General features: G+C 32.8%; 1 protein-coding gene across 1 annotated transcript in view; it reads right to left on the bottom strand.

Moving 5' to 3' along the window:
- The window catches only part of RYR3 (ryanodine receptor 3), a 230,975-nt gene that overhangs the window by 158,683 nt on the left and 58,012 nt on the right, over nucleotides 1–14,280 (bottom strand). Inside the window, exons 8-12 of the mRNA XM_085323331.1 lie at nucleotides 13,449–13,542; nucleotides 9,984–10,058; nucleotides 8,892–9,048; nucleotides 3,483–3,656; nucleotides 913–1,034 (exon numbers count right to left, since the gene is read on the bottom strand). Coding sequence (XP_085179457.1) covers nucleotides 913–1,034; nucleotides 3,483–3,656; nucleotides 8,892–9,048; nucleotides 9,984–10,058; nucleotides 13,449–13,542 — 622 coding nt within the window. The remainder of the gene's footprint in view (nucleotides 1–912; nucleotides 1,035–3,482; nucleotides 3,657–8,891; nucleotides 9,049–9,983; nucleotides 10,059–13,448; nucleotides 13,543–14,280) is intronic.

The following is a 14,280-nucleotide window of genomic DNA, read 5'->3' as shown; positions in this document are numbered from 1 at the left end:
ATTTCACTGCAGTAAACATGTTAGTTTAAACATGAGATTTAGGAATGCTCACAATTAGTTGAGTTAAAGAAGGTAAGTTGTTCCTTGTACCTTCTTAGCTGCTGGTTAGCCTTCTGCCCTGAATTTCTGTTACTTCATACAATCCATCACACTGCATAGGGTTCACCAGAAAGAACTGCCCCTCCTCTGGACTTTAGATCTTCTAGAAATGATTAGAAGGGTGGCAGACAAGAAACCAGAAGGTTTAACAGCATGAATGCTTAAAAAGGTACAAGTAAACCTTTGCAGCCAGGATTTTGAAGGCAATAAGTTGGTATTGTTCTGTTAGACATGAAGAGGTATCTATTTTGTACTTTCTTTTGTCATTTATTTGCATGGGTTYGGTATTGCTATGGATTCCTACCCTATTTTTGGTCTGAATATTAAGAATCTAATTTCCTTTCAGTTACAGGTTTGACAAATCTAACTAGAGTTGGCTACAATCTTTGATCTACTAAATAAAAATAGAAAAATTAGGAAAATTTAATATTCTCAAGCTCTAGCCATTATGGAATGAAACCACCTCCTTACCAATGGAGTTACACTGGGATCATTTAACATATCTTCTTCAAAGAAATCAGGAACTGGATTAGGATTCAGTTTGCTTCTGGCTTCCACGTATTGGTTTTCATTTAAAGAGTCAAAAATAAGCTGAGTTCTACCTATTYAGTGGCATTATTCTTTTCTATACGTCAATATGACAAATTTAAATCAATTAAAATATAATGCTAATAGTTTCTGATTACAAATATCTCAAAGTTGGAAGGCTTTTTTGATTTTGTTTTTGTTTTTTTAGAAGAGAAATTCCTATCATTTCAGAATACTTTGGAAAAAAAATGTAAAAATGACTGGAAATAAATTAGTAACAACTACCTTATAAATTGGCTGAATAAGCTTGTAGTATTGCGAATGATTCGAGCAGCCTGGGATTCCTCATGCTGGCATCTTTGTAAGGTTAGACCATCATCCATATGGCCTTCTTGGTGTAGTATAACCTATTGAAAGTCAATAACAGGCATTATTTAAAAGCCTTTGTGCTTTTAAATTTCTGTAATTCTTATTTCAACATTGTTCTGTAAACAATTRATAATTACATATTTACCAGGCTACTACCTGATATTCACTTTATCTAAATACTTACTAATTAATCATTTTTATTAATTACAAAGTGCTCATTCTCACGTAAAAGGTATTTAGAGAAGACATTTTAATGTAACTCTTGTTCTCCAGTAACTTGTTAAATGTATGTGCTTATCAAACATTTTCCATTTGAAACTAAAAATATAATTTTCTTAAATTYTGTCTGTAAGGGAAAGGTCTTCACCACGTATGCCTCACTTACTAAAAGATTCATCCACAAGAAGGCGACTTACAGAAAAATCAAGCTGGATTGACAAAAATCTTCATAAAAATTACACAACTATAGAAGCAACAATACTTGCTACTAACTTCTGATTTACATATCTATTCTCTCCACATTATTTATATTTTTATGAGAATCAGATGAGATCTCTGAAACACTGYAGGAACTTCAAGAAGTAACAGAAATCCATCAGTGGTTTTTAATGTTTTTCTTGAAGTAAATACTCAGCTTCACAAAAACCCAGTATAATTTTTCAATATGCCATAAAAATAAGTTTAGATTACTTTGAGTCATTAAAACTCAATAGCACTCTTACAAGAATAAAGTGATTCATCCTGCTCTTTTTTCTAAAATATAATTATTGAATTTTCCACTGAAAATTTTGTTTTTCTGTATTTCCTACTATACTTTGGCTCTAAAATACTGAAAGGCAACACTTCCTTCTTCTAAATTTTCTCCCTGGTCTCAGGGACCTGGAACTGCTGAAAGCAGGTCTAAYTAGTAAAGACTAAGACAAAGGTGGCACTAAGTAGCCTGGCCTTTTCTGGGTCCTTTGTCACCACGCTCCCTGCCCCATTCAGCAGCAGACCCACATTAACCCTAGTCTTTCGCTCCTGCTTTATCAGAAAGAGCCTTTTGTGCTGTCTTTTGCACCAGCTCCAGATAGGCTTTGACTTTCCTAATCCCAYTCCTGCACCCTGGGACAAGCGTCCCTGTATKTCTCCTGGGTCACCTGTCCTTCCTTCCACCTCTTGTATGCCTTTTTATAACGGAGTTGTGTCAGGAACTCCTCCTTCATCCACACAGGCCTTCTGCTGCCTTTGATTTCCTAGTCAGCTGGGATGAACCATGTGTTTCGCTAATTTTGTATTAGTAGAAATAGGAGAAGGCTTCCCAAACACCCCTAACAATATATGTTTATCAACTGATTCTTTCTCCTCTCTGCTAACACTACCACCTTTACAGTTATTAAAAAGAACAAACTGCTCAACAACAACAAAAAAGCCTAACAGCAAAACTAAAGATYGTTAAAATTGAAGCTTTTTTCTATCCTTTCCTTTTTAAGTATTTAACTGATTAATGTTTCATCAGTAAATACAAGCTTCATTAACCTCTTCTCTCCTGGACAAGAGACAATCCATTCTTATCAACACAAATAGCATGTTGCCAAGGATGAGAAACATTAGACATTTATTCGATTTTCAGCGCTAGATGTAACAGAAGGCAATTCTCTAGCGCAGAAAAGGAACCAACTAAAAGTAAAAAATCTTCACTTAGTTATTTCTGAAAAATCTTAACCAGGAAATACAATTGCCTAAAATGTTTTTTCCAATGGCTGTAAATAGAGACTTAAGTTATAAAAAATAGAATTTTTGTGTGTCTATGTTTCATTTAGGTAAGATTTAAAGTACTTTTGATTGTGGTAAGTTACACTACGAAAATGAATTTTCCATGAAAATTGCAAGATGTTTAATTTTTTTCAGACTGACTTCACTTTGTACTACAATGTATTTTTCCAGTACTTTTCCTAACTGAGGCTAATTTTAAACTACAGGGCCCTGATACCACCGCACAGTTGCACCGAAGGCAGGAAGTTGTTACTTAAGAAACAGCCCTAGAAAGTGCTCAAGTCTCTCGAGGGATATTAATGTAGGAAACGGAAATTAAATTTATTCAATATATTCAATAAAAATTTCTAAATCTCCAGTGAACGTACAATGATTTACAAGCTTAAGTCCTTAAGCAGATAAAGTAGATTTCAGAAAAAGGAATCTGATCATCTAAATGATGAATTTCAGTATTTTACTGAAGTGCACAAAATAAAAATGAGTCTGAAGTAAACATTTCTTTTAGCAAGAAAAATAGTTAAGTACATTTCTTACTGGCRGGTTTTTCTTCGGTTATGTAATTAGGAACACTTTTAAAAAGTCAAAGAATCACACCATTTTCAATAAACCAGCATRAATCAATTAAATAAACAACTGCTACATTAGCAAGATAGCAGAAATCAGGACAGACTAAAATTGTTCTGCAACTAATGCTTATTCAGCAAGTAATTTTAAAAAATATAAAAACATACCTTTCTTTTCAAGAGACCTAAACGTGCTGATTTAGCATCTTGTGCTTTGTAAGTCAACCACAAGGCACTGGCCACATGTTGAACAAAGCAAACTGAATCACCGTACTTTATTTCTGGGACTCCCATTCCATCAATGTCATGTTTAAGAGCAGAATCCTGCTTTTCTTTTAACTCCTAGGAACATAAAATAAAAGTTTGGATTTAATCTCTGTACTGAAAAAGCATAAACAACTGAATTCTACTGAACAATAACATTTATACTATCAATGTTGTTAAGATACAGCTAAAAGTTCATTTCACATAAATCCTCATTTTCTCTTATCAAATTGATAATTGATTGTAACCGAATAAAAAATCATTTCACATTGGAAGTAGCAGCATTTTCACTGCAAGAAACAAGAAAAAACAATTTAAAATTATTAGCCCATGAAGATGTAAAAAAAAAAAAAGAACAGTAACATTTAAACTAACATAAAACTACTGATTTAATCAAGGTCTCAATTTACTAGAGTCTACTACAATTTTCAAATTTTAGTTTAAAAACAAAAACACGAACAGAAACACATGTTTAAGTTCAGTTAAAATATTTTTATGCTAGAAAATTTTATACCTGTAACTTGCATATTCAGATAAAAGTGCATCTGCATTTCAAAAACTAGTAAGTAAGAAAATATTAATTTTGACAGCAAACACAGTAAAATTTTGTAAGCCCAAATCCATTACAGAATCCCATTATTCTCCATTCACAATYAGATGATTTTGCAACTCCAGCACAGAAGCAAGAACCATGTGTGCATGCATGTGTTTATGTGTGTACAATCAAACAAAAAAAGCTAAKGAAATAAAATAATTGGAAGATATCATTTTTCTCTGATTCGAAATGCCCTGATGTACTTAACTGTAAGTGATAATACATCACTAAGTAAACAAAATCTGTCAAACCCTGAGACACAGTTCAAGTTATCATACTCGTAACAGGCTTCTTATTTTATTATTGTTTAGTGAATACTCAATATTATCTGTGTAGTAAGTTTTATCCTAACTCTTTTATGCACTTTCATTTAAAGGGAACTTAGCTGCCACATTTCAGTAAGAATTTTAGTCTAAATAGATAGCACAGTAAGACCGAGACAAAGTGTAATGAAATTGCAATACTTTCCTTGGGGATACCATTACAGTATCAAGGCTCTCGGGAAATCATGCTACATCTTATTTAAATAGATCATGTATAGGTAAAGATGAACTCTTTCAACACATTTATGGTGAGTCCATTAAGAAATGAAGAACACAGTAAACAGCATAAATTCACTAACTCTTAATAATTAATCATTTGGCTTTTACATAGCACACTGAAGATGTAAAGCATTTTTCTTAATTATTGTATCTGTATCATGAAGCAAGCATTAATGAAAATGTCARTGAAAGAAGTTATAATGTGGTAACAAGCTACACTAATTAAGCTACTGTTTGAATAAAATAAAGTTATACCGGTCCTATTCGACAATATTAAACATGCAAAAAGATATTCAAAATTTCAGAAATGAAGCTACAGAATTAATTTCGTGAGTTGAAAGGCTGTTCTCACTTTAAGCAATACAGCATAAATTCCTCTCCGTGATGTTTTGCTCTTTGTGCTCTGTCCAGTTTCTCTAGGATTTCAGCCAAGTCATTTGATAGCAGTGTAAGAGAGGGAGTATTTTCTAATAGCTGAAAAGTGTAGTCACATAAAGACTATTTGGGGGGGGGTGTAAAAAAGAAAAAGAAAAAAAACTTTTACCAAAATATTTGTACATATCTTAGTGGGAAAAAATCCAAGGATTTTCTCCTTCAAAACTCCCTCTTCACAGCCTATGCTCAGTTTAACTCTCTCTGGTCAGGAATGAATCAAGTTGAAGAAAATTGATGACATCAGGTTTCTGGAAGAGGGCGAGGGAAAAAATAAGAAATGTATCGAGACAGAAAAGAAAAGAAGTGAATGAGGGGAAGCAGGAGGGAAGAAGACTGAAAGAACCAGCAAGGCTAACAGAAGAGATATGTAACTTTTACAAGATATTAAATATACTAGAAGAATGGTAGGATTTACAAAACTGAAAGAATTCCTACATGACAGTAGAAGGATAAAGAATGGCAGTGTGAACTGGACAAAGAAATAAAAGCAATTGTCTTACAACGATTTTTTAACAGTCTTCCTGTAAAACATARTAGGGAAAAAGTTCCTAATACTTTAATCATTTGTTTATCTATCCCTAAAAATAGTTAGGCAATCCGACGGCCTAATGAACCCTTTCTAAGGCTGATTGATGCGGGGCTATCTAAATTATGCTTTCTGGTGTTGCATACTGTTATATTAAAAATAATACCATAGGCTACATGAATGTAACACACCATAAAAAGTCTGCAAATATAAGTACAGAGGATTGATACATTCAGATTAGAATGTTAGTGTTTACTCTTTTGTACACTTTCATTCCTACTTATCAGTGTGCAAGAAAAAAATCCCTTAAATTTACCTTCTGCTTTCTCTTCTCATATAAAATAAACAGAAAGGATATTGTGATACTGCATCTGAAATGCAGCGCTTACTTGGCAATGACAATTGTTAAATATGAACTTATGAATAAGTACTTGAACATGTGTCAACTATTGTATGTAAAGGATTCTATAACACCAATCATCTTATTCCAAAAATATTATTAAAATATCACAGCCAAAAATAATTATTAAACTTTATGATTACTACTAAACTATTACAGCATCCTAATGCCATCTTGAGTCCCTAAGATAGCTACATGCTGGCAGTAATATTAAAATGATATCAAATCCTACTGCATGAGTCATCTGTGACTTTTGAATGTGTTAGAATGTTATTTACTCAGACTACACTAACAATTTCTTCATTGTCAGCTGTATATACCATCAAGGAAATAAATTACGAAATCTCAAATACTAACTCTTGGCTACAACAATTTTTAAAGAAATAAATTTTTTTACTATGCTTTTGTTCTTCACTTAATTTATTCTCCAAAAATTTTTAAGTAGCATCAGGGTTCTGCTCAGTGAAGTATACTGAGCCAAGTACTGTGCTGGAATGAGAACAGCCCATTTCAAAACAGGATTCCATCTGCTGTAGGGAAACTGCTGTCTCTGGTCACAAGACATTACAGAACTGTTGCCTTAAAATATAAAGGTTGACATTTTAAAACTTGTCAAAAGTGGGCACCATATTAAACCTAGACATTTGAGGGTTTTCCAAAGAATTCTGGTGCATGAAATATTAGTTTTCAGTAGTCTGCAGCAGACAAAGAAATATTGCTGTTTTTATTCAAAGCAACACCAYAAAATACAGTGTTTTCTCAATGTATCTTACACATATTCACTCACTTTTTAAAAAGCTCCTATTCTGTTCTGATAAGGACATATTAAGAAGAATCATAATTCGAATTTATACTTTAAAATATAATATAATCCAAATTCTAGTATTATTGTATAAAAGCAAACAAAAAAGTGAGGATAAAATACATCACAAGTTCTGAAAAACAAGGAACAGAGAAGAATGCTGAAGTGGTATGTAAAAATACTGAAGATGAAGGTATGGGTTCCAGTAAGAGGGTCTCTATAACAACTGCTGGAAAAATAAGACTTTAAGCCATATGTTACAAGCTCCTTGGCAAGCCTGGGGAATTTGGTGTCCTCCACACAGCTCTGCCTACTGACAAAAAGTATCTATTTTCTCACAAAACCCTGCTTTGCTAGCTTCCAAACTGGGAAGACTAGCTCAATGGAAACATGTTTTATTTCCTTTTGGGTACTCTGCAGCAATATATATTCTGAGCAAGTTGGTCTACATTCAGTGTTGACCCTGCTTTGAGCAGAATTTTTGACTAGATGACCACCCAGGTCCATTCCAACTTGAATTATTCTATAATTCCGAATTGGAGGATTGCTGTAAACACCTCAGGTACCGCAGAATCCCATGTTTAACGACCAGCACACAACTGGAGATGAAGCACATTGGTATTAGACAGTTATCTTGAAATTTCCCTTAATTCTTGCCAGATTAAGTTAAAAGTAAGCAAAATATTTCTTGAATGAGAAAAAGGTACAAGACACAGTTACAAAGACATACCTRCAGAAATTACAAGCTAATCCTACTTACATATATGTAGCTTAACTATTACGTCTACTTTCTCCCCCCCCTCAAGCTCTATATAATCACTGATATTTTTTCAGGTTGGCCTTAAGAATTCATACCTTCTTATACCCAGATCAACCTCTGGGTTTATTTTTCACCTTCAAAGCCTCATCCTTCTCTTTTCAGGAAGAGATTTAACCCAGATATTCAGGAGGTTATCACTGCTTATTCCCTTCAGCTTTGGAAACAATTATGCTCTAGCTATGGCCCAGTGCAGCTCTTACCCACCCAGAGAGTAAACTATTATTCTTATTCTTGGCTTAACTAAAAGCAAATTTATTACCTATTGTGAGATAAAATACTCTTTACCATACAGCAGAGTACAAATCTTACAAATCATACTAATAAAATAAACATAGTTATTTTACCCTGATAAAAAGGAGTATTTATTATGGTAACAAAAGTCTAGCCTCTGTCAAGACTCTAGATGCTAGATTTTACCCAGTATACATCAAACCTTTGAAATTCTCTTTCATCACCCTTCGTGACCATACAGCATTCAAAATTACATGCAGCATTTAATATCTCATATCTAATCAAGAACTCTCTTGTGGCAGCTATACCTACTAGAAGTAACATCATGAAACCATGCACAAATTTTTCATTGCCTTTGGTGCAGTAATCTTTCACCTTTGTGGAAAAAAGTTATTCATTCCGCCTACCTACACGTGCATTCTTCATCCCCTCTCATCTGTACTGTTTTTTTCAGTTAGAAATGATGACGAAACTAGTATCATGCAATTAGCAGCTCATTAAAGCACCAAGTTTGACAACATGCTTTAGAAATCACTGACTACACAACTGCATTGAAATATTTTGCTTATAATTCCTCTATCAGCACACTGCATAAAGAATAAGGGCAGAATTTTGCCCAATTAATTGAATTCAATGATGGAACTGGAGTGAATGACTTTCTAATGACATTTTGTCCAATTAAAATGATTCTACAACAATATTACTCTTGTATTAGTTTTCAATCTTGTTTTTTAATGTGTTAATAGGTTGCTGTAGAACTCATCTTTTTCCCATCTCTTCAATAAAATCTTCGTTACGCTCGATTCAAGCTATTTATCCTTGCATTTAAATATACTATCCCTGTCAATCACTTTCTATAGTTTATAGAGTAAACTTTAAATAATTTATAGAGCAGTTGAACAACTCAGGTCTAGCACTCGAGTGTTCCATAGTTAAGACAAATTTGCATTAATGTCATTTACCTTTGATGCTCTGAAACAAAAGGCAGTAGAGGTTGTGTCCGACTTTTCTCTTTCTAACATTACAAGTCCTTCATCTTCATTTAGAGCCAAATATTCTCCTGTTGTAATGTGTCGAAGACGAAAAGGCTGTCCCCATCTGATGTTACTTCCACTCCAACTAAATATATTTGACAACAAAAATTTATGAATACAAAACTAATATTTCTACTCTACGCTTTACAGTATGTTCAGAAAATTTAAAAGAACACTCTACATGTTTTTGATTTCAATATTTGCATCAGCACAATTCCAAAACTGACAKTAATGATTGGGAGGAAATCTTAGGAAGGAGTAATATGTTTAAGTTTCTTGTTTCTATAATCTTTCCCTGTTTTATTGGGATGTTAAATATGATGGCTATAAAAAAAAACCCAACTTTAAATGTGTTCTGAAAAACACTACAGTGTAAATTAACTACTGTAATTCAGTTGACTGCCTAAACAAACAAATCAAACATAAAGTGATGACTTGATATTCCAGAGAATATCTTAATTTTAAAGGGGATTAAATCTGTTTAAGTTATGAGGATATTTCATTTGCAACCATAAATATACCAGGAGTTTAACAAAGACACAGTACAGAAGGCTCCCAAAGTTAAAAGACAAATTAGGTGCTCATACCRTGTACATTGAAGTTGCATTTGCAACAAGTAACAGCTAACTAGTTACCTCAGAGAGAGATCAGCTCTAAGAGGTAGACATGCATGAGGAATATAACTGTTCCACTTTCCAACCTGTGCCTCCTAAATTCTAAGTGAAAACCAATAAAGTTTTACTTTTTGCCAGAAGCAAGGTCTCAAGCTGAAGTTTCTCATAAGCAACATTGCTTTTGACATGTCACAGGCAAAATAGTATCTTAAAATATTGGAACTCCTCACATCATTATATATAATGGTAGATTATTTTTAACAATAATAACAACATAATAACAAATAACAAACAGGCTAACATATATATCATATAGCAGTACAAAAATATTCAATCATGTTCTCTGTCAGTATCAATCCAATTACTGTTAATGCTATTAACAACAAAGTTCAAAAAATGTCAGTACCTTATTCGAAGGGGTTCTACTCTCCACAAAGATCTTGCTCGAACACCAGCTCCTCCTGTTTCATAAAGTACTTTCCTACAGATAAATTCAGAAGATCATCATCTTGTGTTTATTTATACTACCTGTTTTTTTGACTTAACTCTCTGTACATCGTTTAGGACTCATTTCTTCTCCTTAGTGAAAAAGATGGAGATGAAAGGAAAGAAGATTCCTACTCAACAATGAAAGCACTCTACACAACCTGAATGTCCCAGATATGTTAGGAATTGCAGGTCTTTATGACCTACAAAGCTACTGTCTCTCAGGACTTGATAAAATACTTTGTCTTCCAAAATGGCTGAGCAACTTTTGCTGTTACTTAATCAGTTGTAAAACACGTAATTCATACACTGATTAATAAGAATTCTAATGCTTTTAAGTACATTACAAACAATATTAAAATAATTATACAGGACTGTATGCATTAATATTTGTATGAATACTCTATTAGAGATTTAAGTTTTAGAATTACTTCTAACATCTATTATCATTTTATTCTAAAGGAAAAAAAAATATTGTGAATAATAACCCTTACCAAATAAATACAGCAAATACAAACATATACATTAATTTTAGGAAATTCAGAAACAGGAAGTGAAGGGATTCAGTTGTTACCGTAATCTAATTCTAACTGAATGATTCTGGGGGACGTTAGTGACACGTTTTAACACTGAAACTATTATTCTACTCAACAATCAAATGCAGACTGTCAAAATATTATATATTCTGTAACAGAAAAACTTTAGAAAATACTAAACTCTCAGTCAAATACTTTATTTAATTATAACAACAGATGTGGAAGTTTGATATATGCTTACCTATTCTAATGTATTTTAAAAATCCCTTACCTATAGAAATGACATTTAATTTGGTGGAACCCATTTTATGCAATATGATAAAGGGACTGAATGGAAACAACTTGGAAAATAATTTGTTTTCATATTATTTTTTCCCTGAGAATTTCACTGTTAATGTTACAAAACACATTTAAGCACACTTCATACATCTCTAGTATTCTTTTTATTGGTTCACACGAGTGAATTCTTCAGTCTGAAATGACTTAYAGATTTACACCAGATAAAGTATTGATTGCTTTGAAAATAAAAAYGAAAAAATAATTCAAAAAGTCTTTGAAAATGTTTCTGAGTGAAGTCTCATCACAAGAGACTTCTGCTGAGCCTTCCCTAATTATGATTTCTGACATTTTTCAGAAGAACTGACAAAATACAATGAAATTTCGCAGTAATATGATTTCTAGTCTTGAAAGAATTACTCATGACAACGTCTGGAAAGGATCTAAAGCCAGCATTGTGTACTTTTTAAGCTATCTGCAAGACTACTGTTTTCAGAAAACTTTTTAAAATGGATTCCACCAGACCTTGCTTTACAAATGCAATTAGCAAGCTGTCCTCCATATTGTATAATGTAATGGCTTATCCTAATACCAATACACAATAAATTGAAATGTTCTATTACTGGTGGCAAAYGCTCAGTGGAAGCTCTAGCTGAATAGAAATTATGGTGTCCTGCTCAACTRCAGCAAACTAGTATTAGGAGATCTTGGATCTATATTTGATCAAYCCTCACTTCCTGGATTAAAGAAATTATTTTTGTGTTACGTCTATTTCTTCATTTGAAAATGTACATGGTAATATATTTGTGTATGGTGAGTGTTGTTTAAAACTGAGTTCTTCTAAGGAGACACGTATAACTAATTCATATTCTTCATAATTATACACTGCAGTACATTCCTACATACTTTAAGCAAGAGAGAAAGGTTCATACATATAAGCAAAATCATTCTAGATGCAAAACAAATCTGATTCACATTTCTTGTCTGAGCATGTACTTCCTCACTTGAAATGAAGTCAACTACTCAGTGCGTTCACTTTTATCCCATTAAAATACCATACCTTTCACTGAATCCTTCAGGTACACCGGATTACCTAAGATAACCCTGAATCTGGCGCTCACTGAACATTAACACTGATCAAGTCTGAATTAAAGAGAGAATCTATTTCACTTTCTCTTGGTAAATTTATGGCAAAATCAGAACCGGCATACGTCTTCAATCATTAATTACTGCACAGAGGCTAGAAAGATCCASACAGTAACTTCAGATGAGAACAGTTAGGGTGGTAATTGGTCTGATATTTGGCTTCTTGAGCAACACCAATTGATAGGGAAATAAGCTAAATATTAACATGAAGGAAACAGGAGCATGGTGAAGTATACGTATTCAGTATCTTTGTACGAAGATGGATTTGTRGATCAACATTCATACATTATTCAGAAGTCGTGTTTAAAAGTGCATAGGAAATTTCAAAAATTTCAAAATTATAGTGCACCACAAGGGTAGGAACAGATATTCCTCATAGAAAAGACAGTARCAGTTCCTACACTTGCCTTCCATAATAATTTCTGACACTCTAGAATCAAAATACAAGACAACAGAAAAACTAGCAATCATTTCTCATCTCCAAACTCAGTGAATACACAGTAACCGTCTGCAGTAATTCTTTTCTCTTCTTCATTTTCAGCTAGATCCTCTTTGGTCCCATCCACTTTATTGATATTATTTTTGGCAGACTCTAATGACCTTTTCCTAGTCAAGCCCAGAACTAATAATCCATTTCCATTCTCCTTGACCTCCTTCATTTCTTCTTGATGAATTCAGTCATGCCTTCATGGAAGCCTGAATTTGGCCACCATAACCTATTAYCTCTCTGTTCACCTATTATACTTTTTAAATTCCTGTACTACTTAAATTCTCCACCTCTTTTTCAGCTTTTTCTAAATGTAGCATTGTACTATCCTTAGTGACCTGTTTCTATGCTGATAATTTTATTTGTTGACTAGAATTTTTTAATGCTGCTTTTTTTTTTTTTTTAGTTTTCCATGTTTTTAAGTATTACCAAAATATTAAATGTTAAATTCTAATCAATCATTGTATATAGTAAGTGTGATACAAATATGATTTAGTCTACCTAAATACAATTTAATTATCTTAATATAGTAATCAAATTTGAGAGAGCAAGAACATGCAAAAAGCTGCAAAATATATAAAACAAAATACAAAAGACATTTTAGAGGGTGAGCCTTTAGAGACTTTTCTAAAACAGTTTTTTTAATTACCATATTCCCCTGCTAATATCTGCTTATCTTCTGTTAATACTAGTCCACATTAAAGACAAACAACATAGTAGGCTGAAATGTTGGTGGAAAACAGCTACTTCAATTTCAGCAATAAAAGAACTTAAGAATGATTTTCTGCTTCAGTAGGTCTCTTAACTTCTTCTCACAGTTTCAATGCCTAATTAATCTCAAGAGAGTTTAATTAGCCTCTATCTAATCTCAAATTCAACTGACAATCTGCAATTCTGTTTCAAAAGAGAGAAAAAAACATAAAAATTCACCACCACTCACTTTTGCTGTGAATCATTCTGATCTGTAGAGGGAATGGTCAAACACTCATCATGGCCATGGAAAAAACGTACTACATGCCCACCAAGAAGATATCCTGTAAAAGAATACAATGCACTCGTTTGTTTAAACACTGACAACATAAAAATAATCTCCTCCTTAAAAAAAAAAAAAAATCTAAATCTCTGGCTGAAATTTATCTTCAAAATATTTATTCATTATTCATTCGTCATTTAAGTTAAACAAGTAGAACAAAGTTGCTTTGAAAAAATGTATTGTTTAATTATATCATTTTCAAGTAAAAATACCTCTGGAGAAAATGAAGGTAAAAAGAAAGCAATATTCTAAATATTTTTTTAAAAAAAATCAAGACCGGATTCTGAGACAGAAAAGRAAAATGCAAACTTCTGCAATAAGTACTCTTTTGAAAATTTAATGCTTTAAGTAAAGGCCAAATTGAATATATAACTCTGTAATCTTGGACATTATAGAGAATTTTCCCCCCATTAGTAAAATCTACATGTTCACAATACCGAATGATTTGGTGAGTTTATCAGCTTGTTCTGACATTTAATATTTGTGTCAAAAGCAAAACTGCACAGCAGTAGCAGATGACAGAGAACAGAAAAACACCTGTTCTGAAGATTAAGCTTAACGGAGGCTAACTTTATAACCCTTTTAACAAAGACTACATGCCAAATGTAGGCACTTCACCTCACAGAAGAAAAGAAGAAGAAAAAGAAAAAAAAAAGAGGTGTAGGAGGCGAATGATTCATCAGACCCTTAGTCCAAACCGTTCTGACCCTGAAAGTTAAATTAATGCTTTTACAAAGGC

Source organism: Rhea americana, unplaced genomic scaffold (assembly GCF_003343005.1).
Source record: "Rhea americana isolate MKP2758 unplaced genomic scaffold, rheAme1 scaffold_84, whole genome shotgun sequence".
Taxonomy (NCBI): Eukaryota; Metazoa; Chordata; class Aves; order Rheiformes; family Rheidae; genus Rhea; species Rhea americana.
Note: the sequence above shows the minus strand (reverse complement) of the source record. Positions and strands in the feature narration are given on the sequence as shown.